Source organism: Sus scrofa, chromosome 6, assembly GCF_000003025.6.
Source record: "Sus scrofa isolate TJ Tabasco breed Duroc chromosome 6, Sscrofa11.1, whole genome shotgun sequence".
NCBI lineage: Eukaryota > Metazoa > Chordata > Mammalia > Artiodactyla > Suidae > Sus > Sus scrofa.
Window position 1 is genome coordinate 51,132,746 of NC_010448.4, and position 26,488 is coordinate 51,159,233.

At 49.8% G+C, this 26,488-nt stretch overlaps 2 protein-coding genes across 3 annotated transcripts in view; one reads left to right on the forward strand and one right to left on the reverse strand.

The window, feature by feature from the left end:
• The window catches only part of LOC106509492 (carcinoembryonic antigen-related cell adhesion molecule 5-like), a 119,081-nt gene that overhangs the window by 60,858 nt on the left and 31,735 nt on the right, over positions 1-26,488 (reverse strand). The window contains exon 3 of the mRNA XM_021097550.1: positions 12,924-13,007. The gene's annotated coding sequence lies outside the window, so the exon portion shown is untranslated. The remainder of the gene's footprint in view (positions 1-12,923; positions 13,008-26,488) is intronic.
• IGSF23 (immunoglobulin superfamily member 23) lies at positions 329-18,075 on the forward strand. Of its 2 annotated transcripts, XM_003127218.3 has the most exons (5): positions 329-472; positions 8,672-9,013; positions 13,837-14,106; positions 16,303-16,456; positions 17,740-17,839. In XM_003127218.3, exons 1-5 carry the CDS (start codon positions 409-411, stop codon positions 17,747-17,749), a joined length of 840 nt encoding a protein of 279 aa, XP_003127266.2. In that variant the 5' UTR covers positions 329-408; the 3' UTR covers positions 17,750-17,839. The 2 variants fall into 2 exon arrangements, with proteins under 2 accessions (XP_003127266.2, XP_013850411.1); XM_013994957.2 differs by lacking the exon at positions 16,303-16,456 and having other exon boundaries at positions 17,740-18,075.

A 26,488-nucleotide genomic window follows, 5' to 3' on the forward strand; every position in this document is an offset into this window, starting at 1 on the left:
ACTACCTGATGACCTTTGGCCGGTCCTCGCCTCTGCAGTGGGGTTGCAGGGGCAGGACAATCCCGCCCCACCCTCCATCGTCATCATTCTCCCGGCCTGGAGGGGGCTGGGAGGGGAGGCAGTGAGAGGAGAGCGAAACCCCAGAGCCCCTTCTCCAAGGACCCTGCCCAGCCCGCTCCCCACCCACCACGGCCACCAAGGCAGCGCTAGAGAAGATCACACATCGGGCGGTGACCTTCCAGCCCACAGTTGGACCCAGAAGCCAGGGGGTGGTGGAGGTGTGGCCAGGGAACGAGAGGCGTGGCCAGGGCGGGGGCGGGGCCAAGGTCTCTTCACTGTATGGTCTGAGAGACCTCACTCCTGACATCACCACCTCACCTGCGCGGCACAGGGTGGACAGAACGCGGCATGCGGTGTCCTCTGGGCGCCGGCTACGGCCACAGCCCTGCCTGGAAGACGCTGCTTCTCACAGGTACGTCAGAGACACGGGCTGCACCCAACAGGTTGGGGACTAGGAGGGGACATCCCGCGTGTGACTCTCCAAATCAACAACGCCCCAACTCTGAGCTCTGACTTGGGTCGGTTTAGAGCCCATGCAGCGCGGGCACCCGGTGTGCACGAGAGCTCTTGAAATCCCCAAAAGGCCGTCCAGTTAACCCCTTTTACAAAGGAGGAAAATGAGGCTCCGAGAGAAGTGGGATCGTTCACTCAAAAGCCTGCGGCTGGCAAAGGCAAAAATCAGAATTCAGGACCCCTCCCCAGCCCCTTTCCACTAGAGCATCCTGTCTCGCCCCAGGTGGCCGCATCTAATAATAATTTTAAATAACAACAACAATAGTAATAACGGTCATACTGTAAAGAGATCATTGTGACTGAATCCTTGCATGTGCCAGCCTGTTCTAAGGGCTTCATTGCAGTAACATTTAATTCTTAACCCCATGAGGCAAGGACTATATGATTCCCGTTCCACAGAGGGAAAAACCATGGCACAGAGAGGTTATGGGTCTTCCCCCGGCCACACAGCTTGGAAGTAGCAGGAAGAGGATTTTAAACCCAGATGGTCTAGCCACCAAAACCACCACACTTTCCAGAGACCACATGCATCCACCTCTCAGATAGTAAATTATGTCTTTTTCCGGATCTTAAAAGTCTGGTTCTGTGTCATTTCAAAACCCCAATCTCCACCCAGTTTAAGGCCTCGCCTCCCCCCACCCCAGCTCTGGACTGGGTCAGAGCGCAGTGAGACCCTGGTGGGACGTGGTGGGCCCCGTTCCTATTCTTCTCTTTGTGCTCTAGCTCCCACCCAGAGCTGAGGTCCGTGGCGCCCCAAGGCCGTGGGCAGAGGGGGGAAGGCCAGGAGGGGGCAGAAAAGTTTCCACTTGGCTGCTGTCATTGTAAGGTGGGGACGTGACCTTCTGTGTGACTAAGGAATGATGTTAGCTCTCTGCGTGGGGACCGACCCAGCAAGTCATCTCCCATGAGGGTTTTTGCTGGGACAGCCTCCAGCGGACTCTCTTCAGAGGCATCTGCACTGGCTCAGCGGAAATTCCTGGATGCCTTTGTTGTCCCACCAAATGCTGGGGGGATGGGCCATTTCCACCCAGCACCCCCCCTTCCTCCGCCCACACCAGCCTCTTCTCCATCCCTCACCTGGAGTCTTATAGGTCCTGCTCACATCTCCAGCTCTCCAACTGATTCCCTTAGAGCCACCGTCACTTGGCAGGGGTGGAAGCCAGCCCCACCCACACCCCTGGGGAGGACCCCCCGATTCTTTCTCACCTCTCCCCCAGGAAGCGTCACCCTGCACCACCTTCTCCCCTCCAGGAACACATGGTCTCCCTTCCCAAGGCTGGAGGGGGGCGGGGTTGGGAGCAGCTGGTGCTGGCAGAACCAGTGATGGGTAACCTATTGGCTAGACCTCTGCTGTGAATGGGGGGTCTTGGCATCTGTGATTTTGTTCTCAGCCTCTGGAATCTCTGGGGAGATTTCAAGACAATGGGAGAGTCAGGCTTACCATTTATAAATATATATATACACACACACATATGTGTACACACACACACATATATATACACACACTGTGATTCAGGGAGTGTCCTGGACTCAAATGGGGAAAAACTGAATCGTTTTTCTAATCTGATGAAAGGTTGGAGACGAAATGAAATGGCCATGCTCCTGTCGAGTACAAGTCCTGGAATCTTCTCTAAGTTTCCAGATCTGAAATTCCATATATATGCTTTATATATTTCATATGTTTTATGGGTATTCCATATAGAGGGTATTATAGTATTATGTAGATCTTATATATAAGTTACACAGACCTTACATATGTTACATATAAGATATTTAGGTATTCTATGTATATATGTTTTTTTTTTTTTGTCTTTTTAGGACCGCACCCTCGGCATGTGGAAGTGCCCAGGTTAGGGGTCAAGTCAGAGCTACGGCTGCCAGCCTACACCACAGCCACAGTAACATGGGATCCAAGCCGGGTCCACAACCCATGCCACAGCTCACAGCAACGCAGATCCTTAACCCACTGAGCAAAGCCAAGGATCGAACCCACATCCTCATGGATAGTAGTCGGGTTTATTACCACTGAGCCATAATGGGAACTCCTATATATATGTATTCTAATATATATATATCCTAAGTTGCACTGTCCTCAGCCCTGAAAATTCCCAATCTCTTTGAACCTCAAGCGCTCCTGTGAAATGGTCACTATCAACCACCCTCCTTGATGAGTGGGTAAACCGAAGCTCAGAGCCCAGAAATAATAAGCGGCAGAGTCAGTGCTATGAACCCAGGTCCAGCGACCTCACAGTCTACAAATGAGACTACAATCTCACGCCAGCTGGAGTAAAGATGGCTAAGATGTGAGGCTTTCCTCTTAAGATGCCTTAGGGACAGTCCCCGAATAACCAGGCACCTGTGGCTGAGTCAGAGTCAGAACCTGATCTCCAAATGCCCACCCCGTGAGCTGGAATCTTCCCCTTCGATCACTTATTCAGCAAACACGTCTGGTGCCTGCTCTGTGCCCAGCCTGTGCTGGGTGGTGCTGGGGACACAGCAGTGACCAAGACAGCCCCAGCCCTGCCTTTGTGGAGCTCACAGTCCAGAGGAAAGACAGACTTATCTCCGGACAGGGATGACCCAGAGTGGGTGGGGCAGGAAGGGGTGCGGGGAGGGAGACCCAGAGGAGAGGGTTCAGTCTGAAGCTAGGGAGGTGGTGACTGGGGGAGGACCTTTCAAAGCTGTCAAAATCCAAATAGGACCTCAGAGAGATAGGACATCAGCTATGCAAACTGCATCCCTGCGCTTTTTGTTTCATAAAAGCAGAAGCTGGTGAAACTTTTCCATCGAGATGGAAACACAAAACCCTGGGCAGATACTTGGATAACGCTTTATTCCTGTCACTTTTGCAAAAGCTCCCATCACCTCAGCTAGTCAATTAAAGTCCCTGCCCAAACACGGCAGTATCTATTCCCAAGCACACCTGAGGGTCAGGGAAGATTTCACACGGGTGGGATGCCTAGGCCAAAACTTGCATCACAACTATATAAAGAGCTGGGGGGAGGGAACAGCATTCTAGGTAAGGGGAACAGCATGCACAGGGCCTGGAGGCCAGAGCAATGGCACAGAGTTCAATCTGATTGAAGGAAGAGTGGTGAGAGAAGCATGAAGACGTAGCAGGAGTGGCAGGTGGAAGAGTCTGCACCCTGTCCTGAGGGCACAGGGGAGCCATGGAAAGTTTATGAGCAGGAGAGTAGAAAAGTCACACCAGCTGCCAACTCAAAGAGGAAAATCAGTGGAGGTGGGAGGTGGACCGTGAGCACCCCCAAGGAACCCCTGTGGTGGGATAACTCCCAACTCTCCACTTATGCCCTTGGCTCTGAGACTCACACTTGCCGTGTTGCAGTTTCCCTGCCTGCAAAATAGAGGAGCGCCAACCTCAGTGTTGTTGAGGGGGTCGCTGGGATGATGGGTGGGAGAGTTTGGCAGTCTTCATCATTAAGCCAGCATGCGGGTGTCAGCAGATCACCAGAAGCTGCCTTCTGAGACCACACACACACACACACACCCTCCCATAGCACATTTGTCACAGATGGTGCCGCCACCTGCTCTGGGCGTTGTTCTGACCACTACTTCTTTTTTTTTTTTTTTTTTTGTCTTTTTTTGTTGTTGTTGTTGTTGTTGTTATTGTTGCTATTTCTTGGGCCGCTCCCGCGGCATATGGAGGTTCCCAGGCTAGGGGTTGAATCGGAGCTGTAGCCACAGGCCTACGCCAGAGCCACAGCAACGCGGGATCCGAGCCGCGTCTGCAACCTACACCACAGCTCACGGCAACGCCGGATCCTTAACCCACTGAGCAAGGGCAGGGACCGAACCTGCAACCTCGTGGTTCCTAGTCGGATTCGTTAACCACTGCGCCACGACGGGAACTCCTGACCACTACTTCTCATTCATTTATGATACTGCCTTTTTTTTTTTTTTTTAACCCTAAAGGCGTATTTACAGTACAGCCAGGCCTTGCAAGTGTGAGGGCAAGAATGACAATAATGATGATAATTACAATGTCCAGCATTTATCTGGCGCTCACTGGTCTAAGCCCCTTATAAGCATTACATCAGGGCTTCTGAACATCAGCCCTGCTGACATTTTGGACTCGATGACTCCTTGCTGTTGGGGGGCTGTCCCGTGCACAGCAGGATGTTAAACAGCATCCATGGCTTCTCTACCCACCAGAGGTCAGTAGCACCCCTAAGTCGTGACAATCAATAAGATTCCCAGACATTTCCAATGTCCCCTGGGGCAGGGGCAAAATCATCCCTAGACATTATTATTATTATTATTATAGATGTGATTATTCTCATTTTATAGATGAGGAAACCGAGGCTCAGAAAGGTTAAGTCACTTTCCAAACGTCGCCAGAGCTAATGTTTTGGGCCGTGCATGCTGGCAGTCCAGTTCTGCAGCCTGCATTCTGAACTGTATGCAAGACAATTAAGACCCTCTTTAGGGAGTGCTTGCTGTGGCGCTGTGGGTTAGGAATCCGACTGCAGCAGCTCGGGTCAGTGCAGAGGCATGGGTTCGATCCCTGGCCCCATGCTGTGGGTTAAAGGATCTGGTATTGCTGTAGCTGTGGCTTGAATTCATTCCCTGGCCTGGGAAATTCCATATGCCACAGGTGCGGACATAAAAACAAACAAACAAACAAACAAAAAAGAACCTAGTTTATATTTATTTCATTTATTTAAACTTTACTTGATTTTTGAATTTTTGAATAATTAATTCCAATGCTCCAGTCTCAACAATATAAAAGCCTCTGTCCTCCCTTCCCTCACTTCCTAATTTCCCTTCCCTCCCCGCCCCACGTGCCCCGATGACCATCTTTTTTTTTTTTTTTTGTCTTTTTGCCTTTTCTAGGGCCGCTTCCCATGGCATATGGAGGTTCCCAGGCTAGGGGTCTAATCGGAGCTGCAGGCGCCGGCCTACACCACAGCCACAGCAACGCCGGATCCGAGCCACGTCTGCAACCTACACCACAGCTCATGGCAACGCGGGATCCTTAACCCCCTGAGCAAGGCCAGGGATTGAACCCACAACCTCGTGGTTCCTAGTTGGATTCGTTAACCACTGGGCCACAACGGGAACTCCCCAATGACCACTATTTTATATATCCTTCCAGACAGTCTTCATTTCAAGGAAATGAAAATACATATTTATTTTCTCCCATTTTCACCCCAAAGCTAGCACACCATATAAGGGGTTCCCAGCTTGCATTTGTGTCTTAACTATTCACCCCAAGTTCTTCCGCCTCCTTTGGTATGGCTGTATTGTCCCATTGTGTGAATAGACCATAGTTTAATCAGTCCCTTGTAGATAAGCAGTTGGGTATTTCTAGGCTTTTTCATCACAAACAATACGTGGCAGATAACCCTGTGCCTGAGTCATCATTTCATATTGGAAGGTGAATCTATAGAACACATTCCCTGATGATGACTCATAGGGTCAAAGGATGTGGGGATTTTTTGGTGTGAGAGACTTTGCCAGACCAGCTATGACTAAAAAAAAAAAAAAAAAAAAAAAAAAAAGACTTTGCCACGCTGCCCTCTACATGCCCTCTACATGGGGTCCTGCCAGCTGCTGTGTGAGAGCTTCCCTTTGTGCTCAGCCTCACCGACACACGTCATCAAATGTTTGGGTCTTTGCCAACCTGACAGGTGAAAAGTATAATCCTGGTTTGTCTTAATTTGCATTTCTCTTACTATGAGTCCAATTGAATATCTTCCCTATGTCAAGAGACGTTTGAATTTTCTTTTCTCAATCTTTTTTTTTTCTTTTTTTTTTTTTTTTTTTTTTTTTTTTTTTTTTTTTTGCTTTTTAGGGCTCCACCCTCAGCATATGGAAATTCTCAGGGCAGGGGTCGAATTGGAGCTGCACCTGCTGGCCTACACCACAGCCACAGCAACGTGGGATTCTTAACCCACTGAGCAGGGCCATAGATCGAACACATATCCTCACGGATCAAACACACATCCTCATGGATATTAGTCAGATTTATTACCACTGAGTCACAGTGGGAACTGCTGAATGTTCTTTTCTAAGAGCCGCCTACCCATATCTTTTGAACATTTTCCTCTTAGGTTGCTGATTTTTTTTTCTTTTTTTTTTTTGTCTGCACCTGGGCATGTGAAGTTCCCAGGCCAGGGACTGAATCCAAGATACAGCTGCAACCTATACTGCAGCCACAGCAACACTGGGTCCTTTAACCCACTGCACTGGGCCAAGGACTGAACCCACGCCTCCCCAGCAACCAGAACCACTGCAGTCCCCAATCTTTAACCCGCTGTCCCACAGCAGTAATATAACTCCTGATATTTTTCTTATTGATATCTAGGAGCTCTTTCTTTCTTTTTTTTCTTTTCTTTTTTTTGGTCTTTTTGCCTTTTCTAGGGCTGCTCCTGTGGCAAATGGAGGTTCCCAGGCTAGAGGTTGAATCGGAGCTACAGCCGCCAGCCTACACCACAGCCACAGCAACTCAGGATCCAAGCCGCATCTGCAACCTACACCACAGCTCACGGCAACGCCGGATCCTTAACCCACTGAGCAAGGCCAGGGACTGAACCCGCAACCTCATGGTTCCTAGTCGGATTTGTTAACCACTGCGCCACGACGGGAACTCCCTAGGAGCTCTTTATATATTAGTGAAATGGCCTCTTCATCTGTGATAGCAGTTGCAAATAATCTTTCCTGGTATGTTACTATCCTTTTGATTGTGTGGGTGTTAGGTTACTTTTTAACTTTGCAAAAGTTTCTTTTTATTAATAAGTCAAAATTTTCAGTCTTTTAGGACTGGAGTTGATGTTCTTACTGCCATAGTGATCAGTCCAGTGAGAAGCATGAGAGTGAGGTGGGCATGCGTGTGGGGCCTGCAGCCAGACTCCAAGGGTTTGCCTCCGTGCCCTAAGCAATATGGAAAATTAATTCGAGGAAGCGCAAGACACAGGGGTAGGGATTACTCTGGACAGTACAGTTTCGTGGCTGAGAATTTTGATGGTCTGGGCAAGGATCACAGCTCTGCTGTGTACCATCTATGACATCCTGGACGAATGTCTTAAAGTGTCTGAACCTCCCTCCCTTTATCTTTAGTAGGGCTATAATAGCTGCATCGGTCAGGGTGGAGGCAAGAAGCAGATGGTCTATTCAAAGGGAGTGAGGAGAAGGGTTTCACATGGAGACTATTGATAGAGGTGGAGACAGAGAAATGAGAACACTGACATGGGATTAAGCAGCACCCAGGAGTTAGCAACAGCAGGAAGCTATTACCCCCACTGAACTAGAAGCTGTAAAAAGAAGAGCAGACTCCAAGATCCCAAAAGCCTGGTGTGTGGAGAGGGTCACCCAATAGGACCTTTAATAGAGGGACCAGGGCGGATGGAGCAGGGAGGGAGCCGTGGGACCAGGGACCTCAAGGTCCCTCCGTCCTACCTCCGATCTTGCACCACAGCTCCCGCTGGCAGAAGCCAATCAGAAACAAAAGGCCAGGGCTCCCCCGCCTTGCAGGTCAGAGAAGTCAGCCTTTCGGGAAGCAGAGCAGAGCAGAGAAAGGTGGAGGGCGAACCTACACGACATCCAGGATCATAAGTGCTCTGGGGGACTGATGTAGGAATAAGATAACATGTGTTCAGGGCGTTCCCGATGTGGTGCAGCAGAAACAAATCTGACAAGCATCCATGAGGATGCGGGTTCAATCCCTGGTCCTGCTCAGTGGGTTGCGGATCCAATGTTGCTATGAGCTGTGGTGGAGGTCGCAGATCCGGCATTGCTGCGGCTGTGACATAGGCCAGCAGTGGTAGCTCCAATTTGACCCCTAGCCTGGAAAATTCCATGTGCCACAGGCGGGCCCTAAAGAGCAAAAAAGGAAAAAAAAAGAAAAAAAAGATAATACGTGTTCAACACTTAGGCAGTGTCCGGGTTTAGGAGGTGCTCAAGGAAAGTTCCTTTGAATTTCTACTATTATTGTTATTACGTTATTATTATTATCATTACTGTTGTCATCATCAGCTGTGGATGACTCATTCTCACCAGTTCAGGAAGAGTTACTTGCTGGGCAGCCTTCGGTCTCATTGCTCCCCTGTTCTCCCCTCTCCCTCTCACCCCTCCCAAGGCAGCCTGCTGGCATTCTGTACCGGCCCTGCCTCCTCAGAGCTGCCCTCCTCTGCGTCTCTGGACCCCTTGACTGAAGGAGCTGATGCCCACCTGCCTGTCCCCAGAAGCCTCGGGGATGTTCTTTCCACCTCTTGGTTCCGAGGGCACGAGGCCCGGCCAGAAGCCATGATCTTCTCCCCTAAGGGCTTCCCAGGGCCCGGCCACACTGGCCGGGAGACGCTGGACCCCCAAGGCAGCCTGATCATCAGAAACGTGACAACTCAAGACGCAGGCAGCTACACTGTGGTGCTGGAGACCAGCAGGGGACGCAGGAGTGCGACGGAACAGATACATGTCAAGGGTGAGTGGGGCCCCACGGCGGGAGGGGCCGAATTCCCAGTCAACAGGGCCCACAGGACTCATTCTATGCTCATCACCCATCACTCCCTGGCAAACCACCCCAGATCTTAAAATAGCCATCATTTCTTTTACTTGGAATTCTGCTTCACAGTTAGCTGATTTTAGCCAGGCTCACTCATACGTCTGTGGTCAGCTGGGGAATGAGTGCCCAGGTCCAGGATGGCCTCCTTCCCATATGTGGCAGTTGCCGGGCTGGCAGCTGGGGCAATGAGGGTCATTGGGTCATAAACCCTCTCACCCTCTAGCAGGATAGTCTGAGTTCATTTACTCAGCAATGGAAGAGAAACAAAAGCAGAAGCTGCAAGGCCCCTTGAAGCCCAGGCTCAGAACTGGCGTGCCAGCCCTTCTGCCATATTTTCTTGGCCAAAGTGAATCACATGACCAGCCTTGCTCTGAGGGGAGAGATAAAGGCTCTGCCCCTCCCCCTCTGTCTTTTAAGGCCACACCTGAGGCATATGGAAGTTCCCCAGCTAGGGGTCGGCCTGCACCACAGCCACATCTGTGACCAACACTGCAGCTGGTGGCAGGGCTGGATCCTTAACCTACTGAGGGAGGCCAGGGATCAAACCCACATTCTCACAGACACTATATCAGGTTCTTAACCCACTGAGCCATGACAGGAACTCCCAGGCTCTGGCTCTTGATGAGAGGAGTTGCAAAGTGTCATGGATGTTTTTGTCATCTCTCACACTTGCCAAGAGAGATGCATTAAATATGTGTTCATTATCATGTGAGGAAGGGCAGGGGGCTCTGGTGGCAGCCTTCAAACTCACCTCTGTCCTTATGAGCTGTGCAGCTCTGGACTTGCACTTGCACATCTGAGCCAGAAAAACAAAGCCCTGAGGTTAACCAGACCCATCCTCCCTAGAAGGTAGTTTTGAGAGGTATTTGTCTTCTAGGGCTTCCAGAACAAAATACCATAGACTGGGTGGCTTAAAGAACAGAAATTTCTTTCTCACAGTTCTGGAGGCTGGAAGTCCCAGATCAAGGTGTCAGCAGGTGTGGTTTCCTCTGAGGCCTCTCTCCTTAACTGCAGATGGCTGCCTTCTCACTGTGCCCTCGAATGGCCTTCCTCCTGTGTGTGCCCCCCCACCCCATGTCTCCCTGTGTGTCCAAATCTCTTCAGAAGAAGACACTGGTCAGAAGGCATGAGAACCCAACCTCATGGCCCCCTGTTAGCTTAATCACCTCTTTCAAAGCCCATTCACCAACTATAGGCACTTTCTGAGAGACTGGGGGTTAGCGCTTCAACATATGAATTTGGGGGAAGATGAGGGAGAGACATATTCAGTCCATAGCAGAGACCATATCATCAGTTAGGACTCACAGTCAGCTGCTCTAATAAAGACCCAAAATAACAGTCTTAAACAAGATCTATCTTTCTCTCTCTACCCCTGTCTGTCTGCCTCTCTCTCTCTCTCTCTCTCTCTCTCTCCTCTCCACACACACACACACACACACACACACACACACACACACACTCACGAGTAGTCTGGCATAAACAGTTCAGGGATGATACAGTGGCTTCATGGTGGCCAGACCTAGGCTCCTTCTAATTCTTCTGCCATCACTAGGTTCTGTCCCACCTGTGAGACCCAAGACAGTTCCCATCATATCTGCATTCCAACCAACATAACAAGAAAGGGAAGAGGAGTGAAGGTGCCTTCCTTTTAAGGTCCAACACAGAGGGGGCTCACATCCTATTGGCTGGGAACTAGTCACATGGTCCTACTTAGCTCTGAGATGCTGAAAATGTAGTCATTATCCTGGGCAACCACACACCTAGCTAAAATGTGGGATTCTGTGACTAAAGGAAGAAGTGGAGAAAAGATGGCGGGAGATTCCCAGAGGCAGGGATAGCTGAGCAGGGACCTGAAGGCTGACCAGGATTTTGCAGGTGAAGCATTGGGGAAAGAGCCCAGCCAGAGTAAACCCCGGTAAGCATGAGCGAGTGGTTCCAATTGACTGACCCCTCGCTATGGACCAAACACTGGGGGATTTCACAACAACCAGAGAAAGAAGATGCTCTAAGCACCCACTCCCTTGCACGAGTGGGAAAACTGAGGCTTGGAGAGGTGACATCAACAACCTGTGGTCTGGTAGAAGCAAAGGGCCAAGCTAGGATTCCACACCACTCTCTATGATCCTGGAGCTCACGGTGCCTCTCTAGCCCGGCACCATCTCTATGGTACAAGCAAAGATTGAGCGAGGAGGCTCCGAGCCCAGCTTCCTTCCACACAGAGGATTTTTTACCTCCACCAGAAGATGAAAGGGTTGCTAATGTCCATTAGTCTGTGCGTCTGTGATCTGAAGGCCAGTTTTTCTTCTAAAATCCTACCTCGACCTTTGCCTGTGCCATGCTCGGCTTAGCGCTTCTGCAAACTCTGAAACCAGAACCACCTGCATTCAAATCCCTGCTCCTCTACTTAATTTGCCAAGTGGCCTCAGCATCCTCATCTGTGCAGTGGAGTCACAGCCAACCCTCCTCCATCACAGGAGTGTTGTGAGAAACAAGTGAGTTCATCCACGTCAAACGCCCGGAACAGTACCTAGCACACAGTAAGCCAGTGTAGCCATGAGGGTTTCAAGGGACTTGACGTCTTTGAATCTTTTTCTCATTAAAAGGAGAGTAGCAATAAAAAAAAAAAAAAATCTACCTCATAGGGTTGTTGTGAGGATTAAATGAGTAAATCCAATGGCTTTCAAGCTTTTTTTTTTTTTTCTTTTTTCTTTTTTAGGGCTGCACCTGTGGCATATGGACGTTCCCAGGCTAGGGTTGAGTCAGAGCTGCAGGTACCAGCCTACACCACAGCCACAGCAACACAGGATCCAAGCCAAATCTGCGACCTACATCACAGCTCATGACAACACGGGATCATTAACCCACTGAAGGAGGCTAGGGATAGAACCCACATCATCCTCATGGATACTAGTTGGGTTCTTAACCCCCTGAGCCACAACAGGAACTCTTTGAGCTTTTTTACTTATTTATTTGTTTGCTTTTTAGGGTCGCACCCTCGGCCTATGGAGGTTCCCAAGCTAGGGGCTGAATTGGAGCGACAGCTGCCAGCCTATGCCACAGCTACAGCAACGCCAGATCCAAGCTGTGTTTGCGAACCACCCCACAGCTCATGGCAACGCTGGATCCTTAACCCCCTGAGCGAGGCCAGGGATTGAACTCACAACTTCATGGTTCCTAATCGGATTTGTTTCCACTACACCATGATGGGAATTCCCCCTTGAGCGTTTTTAATCATGACCCACACTGAGAAATACATTTCATATCATGACCCAGTATCCCATATATCCACACACCACATGTCACTGAAAGACAAGTGTCACACATTAACGATTATTGCTATGAGTAATGATATTTTCTATTATATTTCATTTCATGTGGGGTTTTTTTTTTGGGGGGGGGCAGTGCCTGAGGCTTGTGGAAGTTCCCAGGCCAGGGATCAAACAGTAACCAAAGCCTCTACAGTGACAATGCTGGATCCTTAACCTGCTGAGCCACCAGGGAACTCCATCATTTCATGTTTTAAATGCTAATTACAACCTCCTAAATGATTTCACCCAAGCATGGGTCTCACTGGCCACATAACAAGCCATGAGATAACCTGTGTTTAGAACGGTGCTTGGCTCATAGTAAGAGTCCAGTCTAGGTGGCTGTTACATTGATTCTTGTTTTCACACCTGGTGGGCTTCTTCTCCTCCTGCAAGGTTCAGCTCAGGCACCACCTCCTCTAGGGAGCCTTCCATAAGTGCTCTGATTGGACTTACATTTTTTTCACTTATCATATTGCACTGAAATTGGAAATCGATTCCACACAGAAGTCTCCAGCACTCACCGCAATGTCAAATTCAAATCCCAGCTGTGTCTCTCTCTGACCATGAGGCCTGGCCCTAAGAAGCCTCAGACCTGAGTCTTTCACCTGAAAACAAAACAAAACAAAACAAGAACACACATGAAAAGAGAGCTGTGGTGAGGCTCGTGTGTGCAGTCTGCAACGAGCCTTCCCAGCAGCCAGTGGCTCAGGCGCTAAGCCTTGGAGTCCTCCTCGACCCCTCTCTCCCACCCACACCCAATCCGTCAGTAAATCTCATGGGCTCTGCCTTCAAAATAATACAGAATGTAGAAGTTCCCATCTTGGCTCAGCAGTAGCAAACCCCATGAGGATCCATGAGGACTCAGATTCAATCCCTGGCCTTGCTTAGGGGGTTAAGGATCCAGCGTTGCTGTGAGCTGTGGTGTAGGTCACGGATGTGGCTCAGATCTGGCGATGCTATGGCTGTGACATAGGCTGGCAGCTGCAGCTCCAATTCAACCCCCCCCCCAAAAAAGCGGGTGTGGCCCTACCAAAAAAAAAAAAATCCAGAATCCAACCCCTTCTCCCAGCTCCTTGACCTTCACCCTGGTCCAGCTGCAGGCGGGGAGCTGGGGTATTTATAAACCAGTCAATGTCAGCCAATGTGGAAGTCTCCCACTCCCTAGAGCTCTGGCAGAGTGGGTTCTGGCAGCCAGCAGACACCCTGAGCAACAGCTGCAGTGCTGGCCATTGGAGGAGCTGAGGGTGGGGACATCAAGAGCTCTCCTACATCCTGTGCCTGCAGCCACACCGGGCACAGACCAGGCACTGCAAACACACTTGTTTGTGAATGAATGATCGAACGAATGAGTGGATGCCTCCGGGATGAACAGAAGAAGGGCTCAGTCTCCCTGAGCCGTCTCCACCCACGTGACCTTGCTCCCTGTTTGCACAGCCAGCTCCAGTGGGGTGCCGCTGATGACATTCCCGGGGAACAGTCAGGGTATCATCCAGAGCGAACTCAACTACTCGGTGATCCTGCAGTGGGTGGCTTCCATCGACCCTGAACCTGTGCTACGATGGACCCTCAACGGCTCGCTTTGTGGGACCGGGAAGAAAATGATTATCCAAAGGTTGTCCTTGAAGGATCTGGGCACCTATGTATGCTTGGCAGAGAATAGTGAGGAGGTGTATTTCTCCCAGCCTGTGACGGTCATGCTGCCACGTGAGTTTCCCCATCCTCACCCCCGACCCCTGCCCCCTTGCTCCTCAGTGGACAGCTTTCTGATTCCATTGAGCCATCTGTTGTAAGCAGTTCTCTCTGAGACCCTTTATAGCCAAGACAGCATCCCAGTCTTTTTTTTTTTTCTAGGGCTGCACCCACAGCATATGGAGGTTCCGAGGCTAGGGGTCAAAGTGGAGCTGTAGCCACCTGCCTACACCATAGCCACAGCAAGGCCAGATCTGTGTCTGCGACCTACACCACAGCTCACAGTTACATGGGATCCTTAACCCACAGAGCGAGGCCAGGGATCGAACCTTCGCCCTCATGGATACTGGTCAGATTCCATGAAGGAACTCCAGGCATCCCATTCTTTCATCCTCCTGGTAGAGTTGGGATTATTAACCCATTTTACAGATGAGAGGCTGGAGCCCAAAGACACAAACTCCAATGAAAGCTCAGGGGAGGATCTGGAGCCTGCTGCCTGGGTCTTGGCTCCAATCATTTGCCGGCTGTGTGAACCTGGGAAGCCCCTTTACCTCTCTGAGTGCTCAGGACATGCCAGAGAAAAAAATGAAAGTGATAATATAAGCACAAATTCCAACTGGGAATTGGAATTTGAATTCTGGCACCACTACTTCCTGGCTGTGTGGCTTTGGACCACTGCCTTGACTTCTCTGTGCCTCCATCTCCTCATCTGTAAAACTGGGAGAACATGAGCACCCAACCCAAAGTGTAGTTGTGTGCAGTCAGTGCAATAAGCAGGTGAACAGTTTAAAAGGAGAGCACCCAGCACTCCTGAACACTAGTGAGGGCTCAAAGAACATGAACCAGTATTGTTGCTATGATCAGCATTTTCCAATTATTCTTAATCTTGTGCCTGTTACTGTACACAAAAGCGTGTCTGGAGGATCAGGCAGCAATAACAAGAATAGCCAGTCATTGGGATGAGAAAAGTCATTTGGGAGCCAAAGTGGGATTGCATTTCTACCCCTGTGGCTTCTTGGCTGGGTGACTTGGTACAAATGATGTCCCTTCTCTGAGTCTCAGTTTCCTCCTGTGTATAAAGGTCTGATTTGCAGACCCCTGCAAGTTTGGAGCTGAAATAGTACATATAGATGAGCAGAATGCCTGTCAAGTGCTTTAAATAGCAGCCTATTGTTTTGTGTTTTGGTTCATGGAGGATGAGTGGAGTGGAATGAGCTGGACGGGCGCAGAGGGCTGGCTGCCAGTGGGGGTAGATATCTAGGCAGCAGGGACACACGAGCAAGGTCCAGTGCACAAAAAGGGCGAGCATGATGGAACACTGGCTTGGCTACACTGCCCAGGGCCACCTCCTCTTCCTGGCCAGGGTTCAGTGGGAGCTTCAGGATTTGTTTTTAAAGGGACTGACTGGGAGAAAAAAAAAATTGAAATCTTGGAACATCTGGTGACCTTGATATGGTCATTGAGAATGAAGTACTTCCGAGACCCCCCTTCCTCATTCCTCCACTGTTTAGGAATCATCCACCCACAGTTACTGAGCACCTGCTATGTGACTGGCTCGTGCTGGGCAGTGCTGAGGATATCCGGGGATAGAGACAGCCCTGGCCTGCCTTCATGGGACTCCCAGTCCAGTAGGGGACAGCCCACAAACAGTAATGACCAGAGTGGGCACGGCGAGGGTGGGAGAGCTCAGAGGGTGGTGGGTACTAAGGGCATGCCTGACCCAGCAAGGGGATCGGGTAGGGCTTCCTGGAAGAGGGGACATCTGAGCTGGTACTGGGATACATAGGAACTGTCCAGGCCAAGGGGGAGAAAATGGCATAAATGGCATTCCAGGGGCACAGATAAAGGCCTGGAAGTGGGAGGGGGGTGAGCTTAGAAAATGGAGTAGAATCCAATGAGGCTTGGCTATAAAGGTGGCAGGTGGAAAGAAATGGGGCTGGCCAGGTGGCAGGGCCTCAAAGGCCAAGGTGAGGTCCTGGGGGAACCATGGCAAGGTTCTGAGTAGGGGAGGAACAGGGAGAAGCGTGAACTTTTCAAAGACCCCTCCAGCTTCTGCGTGGTGGGGAGATGGGAGGGGAGAGACTGGGACCAGAGACCAGAGAGGAGGCTGGGGTAGAGACCCAGAGGAGGCAGAGGGGCAGGGGGAGTGGCAGGAGTGGGGGGCATGGAGGGAGGGTGTCTTCTCCAAACTCCCCCCTTCTCGGTCCCCAGAAGCCAACGTGGAGCCCACAGACCCTGTGCCCATCAAGCCGAACCCCACTTTCTCCCTGTCAGGAGGATCTGCCATTGCCCTCATCGTGGTCACATTAGTGGTGATCATGTCACTGGTCGTACTCTCGGTCTACACCTTAATCCACGACAAAAGGTACCTGCCTTCCCTCACTCCCATCCACTCAGCAGCCCCAAGGCCCAGAACTCGCTCTGCGGCAAGACGGAAGCCAAGCCAACAGCCCGTCCCAAGGAGCTTTAAGCTCATTTCAGAGAGGATGACACTGACTCCCGATGGGCCCATCGGACTGGTCAGTTCCCAAAGCGGCTCAGGGGAACATGAGAGGGTTTGGGTTTTTTTTTTTCCTTCCAGCTCTGTCACTTACTGGCAGTGAGGCCATGGCCAAGTCACTTCTCCCCTCTCTGTGCCTCAGTTTGCACATCTGCAAAATGGGGGTCATAATAATAGCCCCTGCCTCCCAGGGCTGTTGTTTGGATTCAGCAAGCTAGTATCTCTAAGGCCTTTAAAGCCCAGCCTGGGGTGTGGTCAGCACTACAATCATCCCTTCCACACAGCACTGTCGAATGCCCACTGTGTGCCAGGCACTCGGGATACCGTGGCCCCTGAACCCCCCACAGCATCCTCTTCACTGTGGTTCCAATTTCCTGGGATCTCGGTCCAGTCCCAAAAATTCTCAACCCAGTATGGTTCTTGTCCTCACTTTCTGAATGATTAGAACTAAATCTCAAAAGATATCCATCAACTTGCCCAAGGACATGCAGCTGACATGCCCTGAATCAAACTCAGATCTAACTCCAAAGTCATATTCTTAGAGGGAAAAGCTGAGTAATCATGCTGGTGCGAAAATCTTCCACCCGAGCCCCCGGTGTCCCCGCCTCTATGAGCGGCAGGAGGGGTCACTTCCTGTCCTCCCTGCCATCTTGGCCGATGCTGACGTCATCAGAAGGAACCAACCTTGTCCAATCAGCTGTGGCTTTGGAGATGAGGTCATGAAGACAAGCATGGCCATCCTGACTCTCCTGGTGGGGAGGGTCAATCTTCAGAAAAGAGGGCTAGGAGCTGGAGGACGTCCCACACACCTCTACCACCAAGGGCCCGGAGAGAGCCCCAGGGTTTGCAGCTAAGGCCACGGACCCTGAAGCCAGGTTCCTTAGGCTTATCCCAGCTCTGCCACCTGCCAGCTTGTGGGACTTTGGGTGACCCCTTTGAGAGCTCTGGGTCCCATCTGTAAAACAGGGATAATAGTAATCTAACACCCACCTCAAAGAGTAGGGGCCTGGATGCCATAAGATGGTGGGAGTAACGTGCTGTAAATAGTGCTTGGCACATAGTGAGCCTTCAGTGAATTTTGGCCACATGTGTTATTATTATTGCCATTACTGCTGTTGTTTTATTATTTCTCTCTCTCTTTGTCGTAGGTCTGACTGACAAATCGGTGAACTTTTTGGGGATTTTTTTTTTCAGTTTAAATAAATTGAAAAAAATTTTTAAATAAATAAATCTAGACAAAAAGAGAAATTGAAGTTCCTGTCGTGGCTCAGTGGCTAAAGAACCTGACTAGCATCCAGGAGGACTCGGGTTGGATCCCTGGCCTCGCTCAGTGGGTTAAGGATCTGGCGTGGCCATGAGCTGTGGGGTAGGTCGCAAATGCAGCTCAGATCCCACGTTGCTGTGGCTGTGGTATAGGCCAGCGGCTACAGCTCCGATTCGACGTCTAGCCTGGGAACCTCCATATGCCAGCTGTGTGGCCCTAAAAGACCAACAAAAAAAAAAAAAAAAAAAAAAAAAGGAGAAATTGATGCTGTGAGTTCAAGATCACTGCTCACCACAATAGGCCAATAGATCTAGACCATAGCTGTTGGGGCAAGGAAAAACGACTCTAACTGGAAAGCTAGTGGCCTGAGAAGATGGCAGACTAGTTCTCAAAAAACCATCTTCCCTCAGTCCAAATTCGGGCTCCTTTTCTGCAGAGGAAGGGGAGGGGCCTGTGCAATGCTGGCCAATGGCAGAGCAGGATTGCTAATGGTCTCTTACAATATTACAAGCAGTTTTGTTTTCTGGGGTTTTTGTTTTTGGTTTTGTTTTTTGTCTTTTGACTTTTTAGGGCTGTACCTGCGGCATATGGAGGTTCCCAGGCTGGGGGTCTAATGGGAGCTACAGCTGCCGACCTACTCCACAGCCACAGCAACGCCACATCCTTAACCCACTGAGCAAGGCCAAGGATCAAACCCCCAACCTTACGGTTCCTAGTCGGATTCGTTTCCGCTGCACTACGACAGGAATTCCACAAGCAGATTTTAATCATGTGTTTTTATGTAGTGCTCAAAACACAGCTAGTTTACAATGTCCAGTTTCAGAATGTACATTTTGTGGCTCACATGTGTACATTTCTGTTCAGGGTACGATTAGCAGTGGAATTTCCCACTAGTGGAATTATAGACTATGTATATCTTCAGTGTTTAGGATGCTTCCAAACTGTTTCCCAATCAAATTCATGGTATTTTTATACAGTGGGTTCCATGGGGAAATACTACACAGTAATGGAACAAATTCAGATAAATCACACACACACACACACACACACACACACACACAAAAAAAAAACCCAAAACCATGAAATCTCATAGGCACAGCTACAAGAGAGAGTGGGTAGAGGTTATCCCTCCACCATTTTTAATAATGTAGGCATTACCAAAACTACCCTTTGCTATTAGAAGACAGGATATGTGGGTGGCACAAAAAGGGAACACAGGAGTTGCCACTGCGGTGTAATGGGATCAGGGCATCTCTGCAGCACCAGGAAGCAGCTTCAATCCCCAGCCCAGCACAGTTGGGTTGAAGGATCTGGCCTTGCCACAGCTGCAGCATAGGTTGAAACTTCAGATCAGATCCCTGGCATGGAAACTCCATATGCTGTGGGGTGGCCAAGAAAGAGAAAAAGAGAGAGAGAGAATGCAATGTACATATGAAGTGTGGACATCTGTCTATCAACCAAGTGGTGATACCAGGAAAGAGTGCAGGGAGGGGAGAATCCTGGCGCTGGGGACGGGATGAAGTTCCTGGGAACTCCACTTGAGACCTCCTCCCTCCTGGCTTCCTAACCATTTGTGAGATGTTTCCATCTTATTGAGAGGCCCAGGGACTGCTCTTGTCTCCACTTGCAAGCTGCCAACACCCCATCTGCCCATCTCACCAAGTCCTAGGAGCCATGTAAGTAAGCAATCTATATTTCTTAAAACTCTTGGGTTGCAAGGAAAAGAAACTCACTGAAGTAGCTCAAGGGAAACAAACAAACAAAAACAAGGAAGAATGTAATATAAGGATCCAGGAAAAGTTCCAAGAATTCAAGGGTGTATCACTTAGCATTGGCTGTGTAACAAACTATCCCCTAATGGCTTGACCACAATAGCTATTTATTTAGCATAGAGTTCTACTTGCTGAAGCCACTGTTGTTTTAGTTCTCTTTTTCCTTGCAGCCCATTCCACTCCCAATGGATTTATCGAACCATGAGATTTAAACCATAAAGTCAAAGATTTAAATGGCACTTTGGGAGTTCCCTCGTGGCCTAGTGGTTAAGGATCTGGCATTGTCACTGCCGTGGCTCGGGTTCCTACTGTAGCGCAGGTTCAGTCCCTGGCCTAGGAACTTCTGCATGCTGTGGGAGCAGTCAAAAAAATTAAAATAGGGAGAGTTCCCATTGTGGCTCTGCAGGTTAAGAACCTGACTAGTATCCATAAGGATGCAGTTTTGATCCCTGGGCTCACTCAGTGGGTTAAGGATCTGGCATTGCTGTGAGCTGTGGTATAGGTCACAGATGCTGCTCAGATCCCACATTGCTGTGGCTGTGGTGTAGGCCAGCAGCTGTAGCTCCAATGTGACCCCTAGCCTGAGAACATCCATATGCCACAGGTGCAGCCCTGAAAAGAAAACAAAACCAAACAAACAAAAATTAAAATAGGAGTTCCCACCGTGGCACCATGGGTTAAGAACCTGACTGCAGCGGCTTGGGTCACTGCTGCAGCTCGGATTCAGTCCCTGGCCTGGGAACTTCCATTTGCCTCAAGTGCGGCCATAAAATAAATAATAATATTAGTAACAATAATAAATAAATAAAAATAAATGCCATTTGGCAAAACAAAAGTTTGAGTGGCTAGGAGGGAGCCTGTGACCACATATCAGCTTGAATGAATTGGACCACAGCGAAAGTATGGACCCATAACAAGGAAAATAGTATGTTAATATCCCACAATAGGAGGGAGAGGGGATACAACTATCAGAATCATGAAAGAACTGAGAATCCCACCCCTGTGCTCGTTCATTTGTGACTATGAAGACGTCACACATTTTGTATCCAGATAAAAGATAAAAACGAAGAAGAACTGGCACTTTCCTCCTCCATCCCAGCATCCTCTCCCTCCCGAGCCGTCGGGTTGGGGCCACCCTTCCTTCTTGGCTCCTGCCTGTGGCAAGAAGAACTGCCCGGACATGGGGTGGGAGAGGGTAGAGAAAACGGAACTGTCTTCAAATGAGGGGAAACTCAAAGAGGGGAGAATTCAGATGCGATGAGCTTATCTCCAAGATGTGTCCCAACCTCATCCTCTCAACCCGAGCTTCTCCCAGGGATCCCCCCATCTTGATGGGATGTAAATTTGGCAGAGACCCCAAATCACGGAGGCTTAAACCTGAGATGAAGTTGGTTTCTCTCTCATGTAACAGTCCTTATGGAAGCCATCCTAGAAAGGTGCAGGGGCTGTGCCTGCTGAGGTCATCCAGGCACCCAGGCTTCTTTACCCTGTGGCCCTTCCATCCTTAGGGTGTTACGAGGTCAAGGTGGTGCACCAGGAGTTCCCGTCGTGGCTCAGCTGTAACGAACCCGACTAGTATCCATGAGGATGCAGGTTCGATCCCTGGCCTCGCTCAGTGGGTTAAGGATCTGTCATTGCCATGAGCTGTGGTGTAGGTAGCAGACGTGGCTCAGATCCAGTGTTGCTGTGGCTGTGGTGTAGGCCAACGGCTACAGCTCTGATTCAACCCCTAGCTGGGGAACTTCCATATGCCGAGGGTTTGTTCCCAAAAAGAAAAAAAAAAAAAAAATGGTGCACCACCACCAGGTCCCCACTCTAGCCAGCAGGAGGTGGCAATAATGGAGACAGACTCATGGCCTTCCTTTGAAGGCACGACCCAGAAGCTGCTCACATCACTTCCACTCACATTCCTGTGCTCAGAACTTAGTCACGTGCCCCCACAAGGCCCTGCGTGGTTTATCACCTGCTCGCATCTCTAGTCTCCTCTTGCTTCATGCTCCTTCTTGCCAGCTGCACTGACTTTAGTCAGCGTCGGCTAACTGCTGTAACCAACATCCCCAAAATGTTGATGGTTTGACCCAGTATAAGTGACTTACTCTCTGAGGTCATGCTCCAGTGCAGGTTACTAGGGAGGCTGCTTCACTTGTCATTCAAGAACTTCTACTTCTTCTAACCTATGTCTCTGCCCTGTCTAGGTCACACGACCACAAGTAAAATAAGAGCTGCTGAGAAATGTAATTTAGCTGAGTTCCTGGAAATAAGAGGAAATGTGAACAGCTAGCCAGTCTCCCTCACTCTTTTGCACTTAACGCATCTGTCCTACCTCGGGTCGTTTGCACATGCTGTTTCCCCTGCCTGAGTGCTTTGCTCTCCTCTCTTCGCCCAGTTGATTCCTACTCATTTAAAAATCCCACCTCAGCACCTGTCTGGATTTCACACCCCCTCTCAGCTGCACACATTCAGCAAACCTCTCCTCCATAGTCATCAAACTTTGCCACTTTTATAAGTGCGGGGTGATATTTTGACGAATCTGTCTCCCCAGTCGAGTCTGAGTCACAAAGGGCAGGAACTGCGTGTTCCTTTGCTCAACACTTTATCCTTGGAAGCTACAATATTGCCAGTTCATGATGGACACTCATAAACACTGGCTGAGGGGAGGGAGGGAGAAGGGAAAGGGAAGGAAAGGGAAGGAAGGGAGGAGGGAGGGAGGGAGGAAAGGCTGGTGGGACTGTAAATTGGTACAACCACTATGGAAAACAGCATAGAGGCTCCTCGGAAAACTAAATATAGAATTCCCATAGGATCCAGCAATCCCACTCCTGGGCACATGCACCTCTATGTTCATTGGAGCACTATTCGCAATAGCCAAGACATGGTAACAACCTGAATGTCCATTGACAGATGAATGGATTAAGAAGATGTGGTACCTATACACCATGGAATAGTACTCAGCCAGAAAAAAAATGACAAAATAATGCCATTTGCAACAGCATGGATGCAACTAGATATTCTCACACTAAGTGAAGTCAGAAAGGGAAAAACAAATATTGTGTGATATCACTTATATGTGGACCCAAAACATGGCACAAATGATCCTGTCTACAAAACAGACACAGATCACAGACATGGAAAGCAGACTTGTGTTTGCCAGGGGGGAGGGAGAGAGAGAGATGGGGAGTTTGGGGTTGGTAGATGCAAGCTATTACATTTAGAATGGATAAGTAGGAGTTCCCGTCGTGGCGCAGTGGTTAACGAATCCGACCAGGAACCATGAGGTTGCGGGTTCGATCCCTGCCCTTGCTCAGTGGGTTAACGATCCGGCGTTGCCATGAGCTGTGGTGTAGGTTGCAGACGTGGCTCGGATCCCGAGTTGCTGTGGCTACAGCTCCGATTCGGCCCCTAGCCTGGGAACCTCCATGTGCCGCTGGAGCGGCCCCAGAAATGGCAAAAAGACAAAAAAAAAAAAGAATGGATAAGTAATGGGGTCCTAGGGTATAGCTCAGGGAACTCTGTCTAATTTCTTGGGTTAGGACATGGTGGAAGATAGTATTAAAAAACAAACAAACAAAAAAACCAGGAGTTCCCATCGTGGCTCAGCGGAAGTGAATCCGACCAGGAACCATGAAGTTGTGGGTTTCCATCCCTGGCCTCACTCAGTGGGTTAAGGATCCCACGTTGCTGTGGCCGTGGTGTAGGCTGGCAGTGTAGCTCTGATCCAACCCCTAGCCTGGGAACCTCCATATGCTGCGGATGCGGCCCTAAAAAGCAATAATAATAATAATAAAAGGAATGTATATATATGTATGTATGACTGGGTCACTTTGCTATACGGCAAAAAAATGACACAACATTGTAAATCAACTATACTTACATTTAAAAAAAAGTAAACTATAAAAGAAAATTAAGAAAGAAAAAAGAGAAATGCTTTTGAGCCCAAAAAGTTCTGCTGCATGGAGTAAAACACTAACCTAGCTCTTTTCTGTCCTCATAGGGTGAGCAAAGGCCTACAGGATTGAGAATAAACAAAGCCAAATGCACAAGGGATTTCCAGCTCTAAACTGTGACCATAATGTCTGCCCCCAACTCTTATTTTTCACATCCGTTTTGCCAGGGTTGACAAATATATTTCTTCTCTTGATAGACTTGGCAGTGGGTCCTCAAAGATTTGTACTAAGAATTCTGGGAACCCACGCAGGCTCCCCTGGAAGGAGCACTTGTATCAATTATTGATGTCTGCTGGCATGCTTGCCAGGAAGGAGGGCCTGCATCGATTGCTAATGTCTGCTGAGAGCTTGGACAAGAGGGTGAGGTCAGCAGCCACATGTTTGCTTCCGATGCTGATAAGCCAGGTGCTGTGTTCTCACTACTCCCTGAGAGAGACCTAAAGAATTTTACTCCCTGTTGAGACCTACTCAGAATATACGGTGATCCACAGTTACAGAGGCACAGCAAGGTTCTTAGGCTACTTTAACAAAGTCTGGTTCATTCATTCTCTCAAGAAGTATTTATTGGAGTTCCTGTCATGGCTCAGCAGTTAATGAATCCGACTAGGAACCATGAGGTTGCGGGTTCGATCCCTGCCCTTGCTCAGTGGGTTAAGGATCCGGCGTTGCCGTGAGCTGTGGTGTAGGTTGCAGACTGCTCGGATCCCGAGTTGCTCTGGCTGTGGCGTAGGACGGCAGCTACAGGTCCGATTTGACCCCTAGCCTGGGAACCTCCATATGCCGTGGGTGCGGCCCTAGAAAAGGCAAAAAGACAAAAAAAAAAAAAAAAAAAAAAAAGAAGTATTTATTGAGCATCTTCTCCGTGGCAGGCTCATGCTAGATGCCGGCAACACTGCTGTGAACAAGACAGACTTGGTCTCTGCCTTCACAGTTTAAACATTAGAGCCCCCAAATTCAGCCCATCCTTTGCCCAAGTCCTCAGCCCTCTCCACTTCCCACCTTCCCACCCACCTTCAACCCCTTCCCTCTTTCAAACACGCCCAAAGGCTCTTCCTCAAGCTCTCTCAAGTTCACTCTCTCTCTCTTTCACATACAAATACACACATACAACTTATAAGGAATAAGTTTTCTCTAAATTCTAATATTTACAGAAAACCTAATTGTATATACTAGAGTGGGAAAGAAATAAAGGACATATAACAGATCAGGTAACCACTAAAGCCATTCATTCATTCATTCAACATGACTTCTTCCAGCAACTGGTCTGTGTGGGGTCCTGTGCTGGGCAGTACTGGGGACCCAGAGGTGACCATGACAGCCATATCCCCATACCTCCCCCCAGGATTCACAGTCCAGTGGGGGAGACAGAATTATCCCAGGCAGTGACAACCCAGAGTAGTCAGGGCTCAGACATGGGAGCCCAGAGGGGACCTCTGAACAGCCTGAGGGTCCAAGCAAGCATCGTGGGGGAGGGGTCAGCTCTACTGGAGATCACACTGAGATGCTTGACAAGAGCAGCCACAACCCCCCCACCCCGCCGTGATATTTACGAGAGACTTTGGGCTAAAGGGCTTTAACACATCCTTTCCATTTATTTCCCCAAACCCTGGAAAGTGGATGCTATTCTTAGGTCCACTGTACAGATGAGGAAGTTGAAGTGTCACTGTCTAGCTGTGGGCTGTGCAGCCCTGAGTTCTGCCTCTGTGACTTCCAGCCCAGTGGGTGACACAGATCCATCCCTAGAGAGTGATAACTCAGTGGGCAGAGCTCAGGGACCTGGGGGAAACCAGAGGAAGGACTGCAGGTGGGGTTGAGGGGGAGGTTCCTAGGAAGGCTTCCAGCAGGAGGGGATGACTCAGCCACGACCTAAAGGGGGAGTAGCCATTAGCCAGTCAAGAACAGAGGGGAAGTGTTCTGGCCTGAAGGTGAGCTAACATGATGGATTTAGGGCCGCAAGAGTTTCCCTCTGGCTGACGCATAAAGCAGGAAAAGGAGAGATGTCAGACTTTGGTCAGGAGCCAAAGTCAGACAAGTGCTAGTCAGGCTCTCCTTTCCAGCAGGGGCCAGAGATGCCCAAAGGGTGTGGCTCCAATGAGTCATCCGCTGGGAGGGGTCGGGCAGGTTTCATTTCCTGCCTTGGGCAGCGAGAGGACCTCGGGATTTGGAAGGGGAGAAGGGGGGGAACAACCTGGGGCTGGGGGGACCTCTTGGGGGACAGGAAGGCAGTTTCTTTGCTGGCTTTTTTCCTGCCTGACCTCAGCGTATAGAAGATGAACGCTCTGCCCTCACCAACCCCTCCAACCCCACCACCCCATTGCCTGTCCGACCCCAGGATGACGGCGGCATCACAGAGGCAGGCAGAGTGGGAGTTGTTACTGCTGTTTTCCTTTGAAGGAACAGGAGAATTTCCTTGTCACAAGGTCCTCGCCCTGCAGAAAACCCTACAGGTGTCTGCTGCCTGCCTGCGGCAGTGGTTCCTAAGCAGGTATTACCGCGAAGGTAACCCGGGGCGTCTCACGAGCCCCAGGAAGCCAGCAATGGTGCCGTGTGTTGAGCAGCAAAACAAGTAACTTTTTAGCTATATAACTTATCTCTAAATGACCTATTTAACCATCACTACACGTTTGGAGGATCCCCTATGGTCCAAGTGAGAAAAAGGAGGCAAGAGAATCAATATTTAGGATGCCAACTGTTGGCGGTGGGTAGGTGAAAGAATTCAACAGAGGGAGCACACTCAGGAGCCCCTACCCCATGTGCCCACCTCCCTCTCTTTCCCCTCCCTCCTCCCCACCCTCTCTCCCCTCCCTTCTCTCTCCCCTCCCCCTTCTCTCTCCCCCCCTTCTCTCTCCCCTCCTCCCTTTCTCCCGCCTCTGTTTCCCCCCTTCTTTCTTCTCTCTCCTCCTCTCTTTGCCTCCCT

Coding starts and splice junctions, on each gene's coding strand:
- IGSF23 (XM_003127218.3), top strand. CDS start 409: ATGCGGTGTCCTCTGGGCGCCGGCTACGGCCACAGCCCTGCCTGGAAG. Junction 473..8,671: donor GAAGACGCTGCTTCTCACAG/GTACGTCAGAGA, acceptor ACCCCTCCCAAG/GCAGCCTGCTGGCATTCTGT. Junction 14,107..16,302: donor TGTGACGGTCATGCTGCCAC/GTGAGTTTCCCC, acceptor CTCGGTCCCCAG/AAGCCAACGTGGAGCCCACA.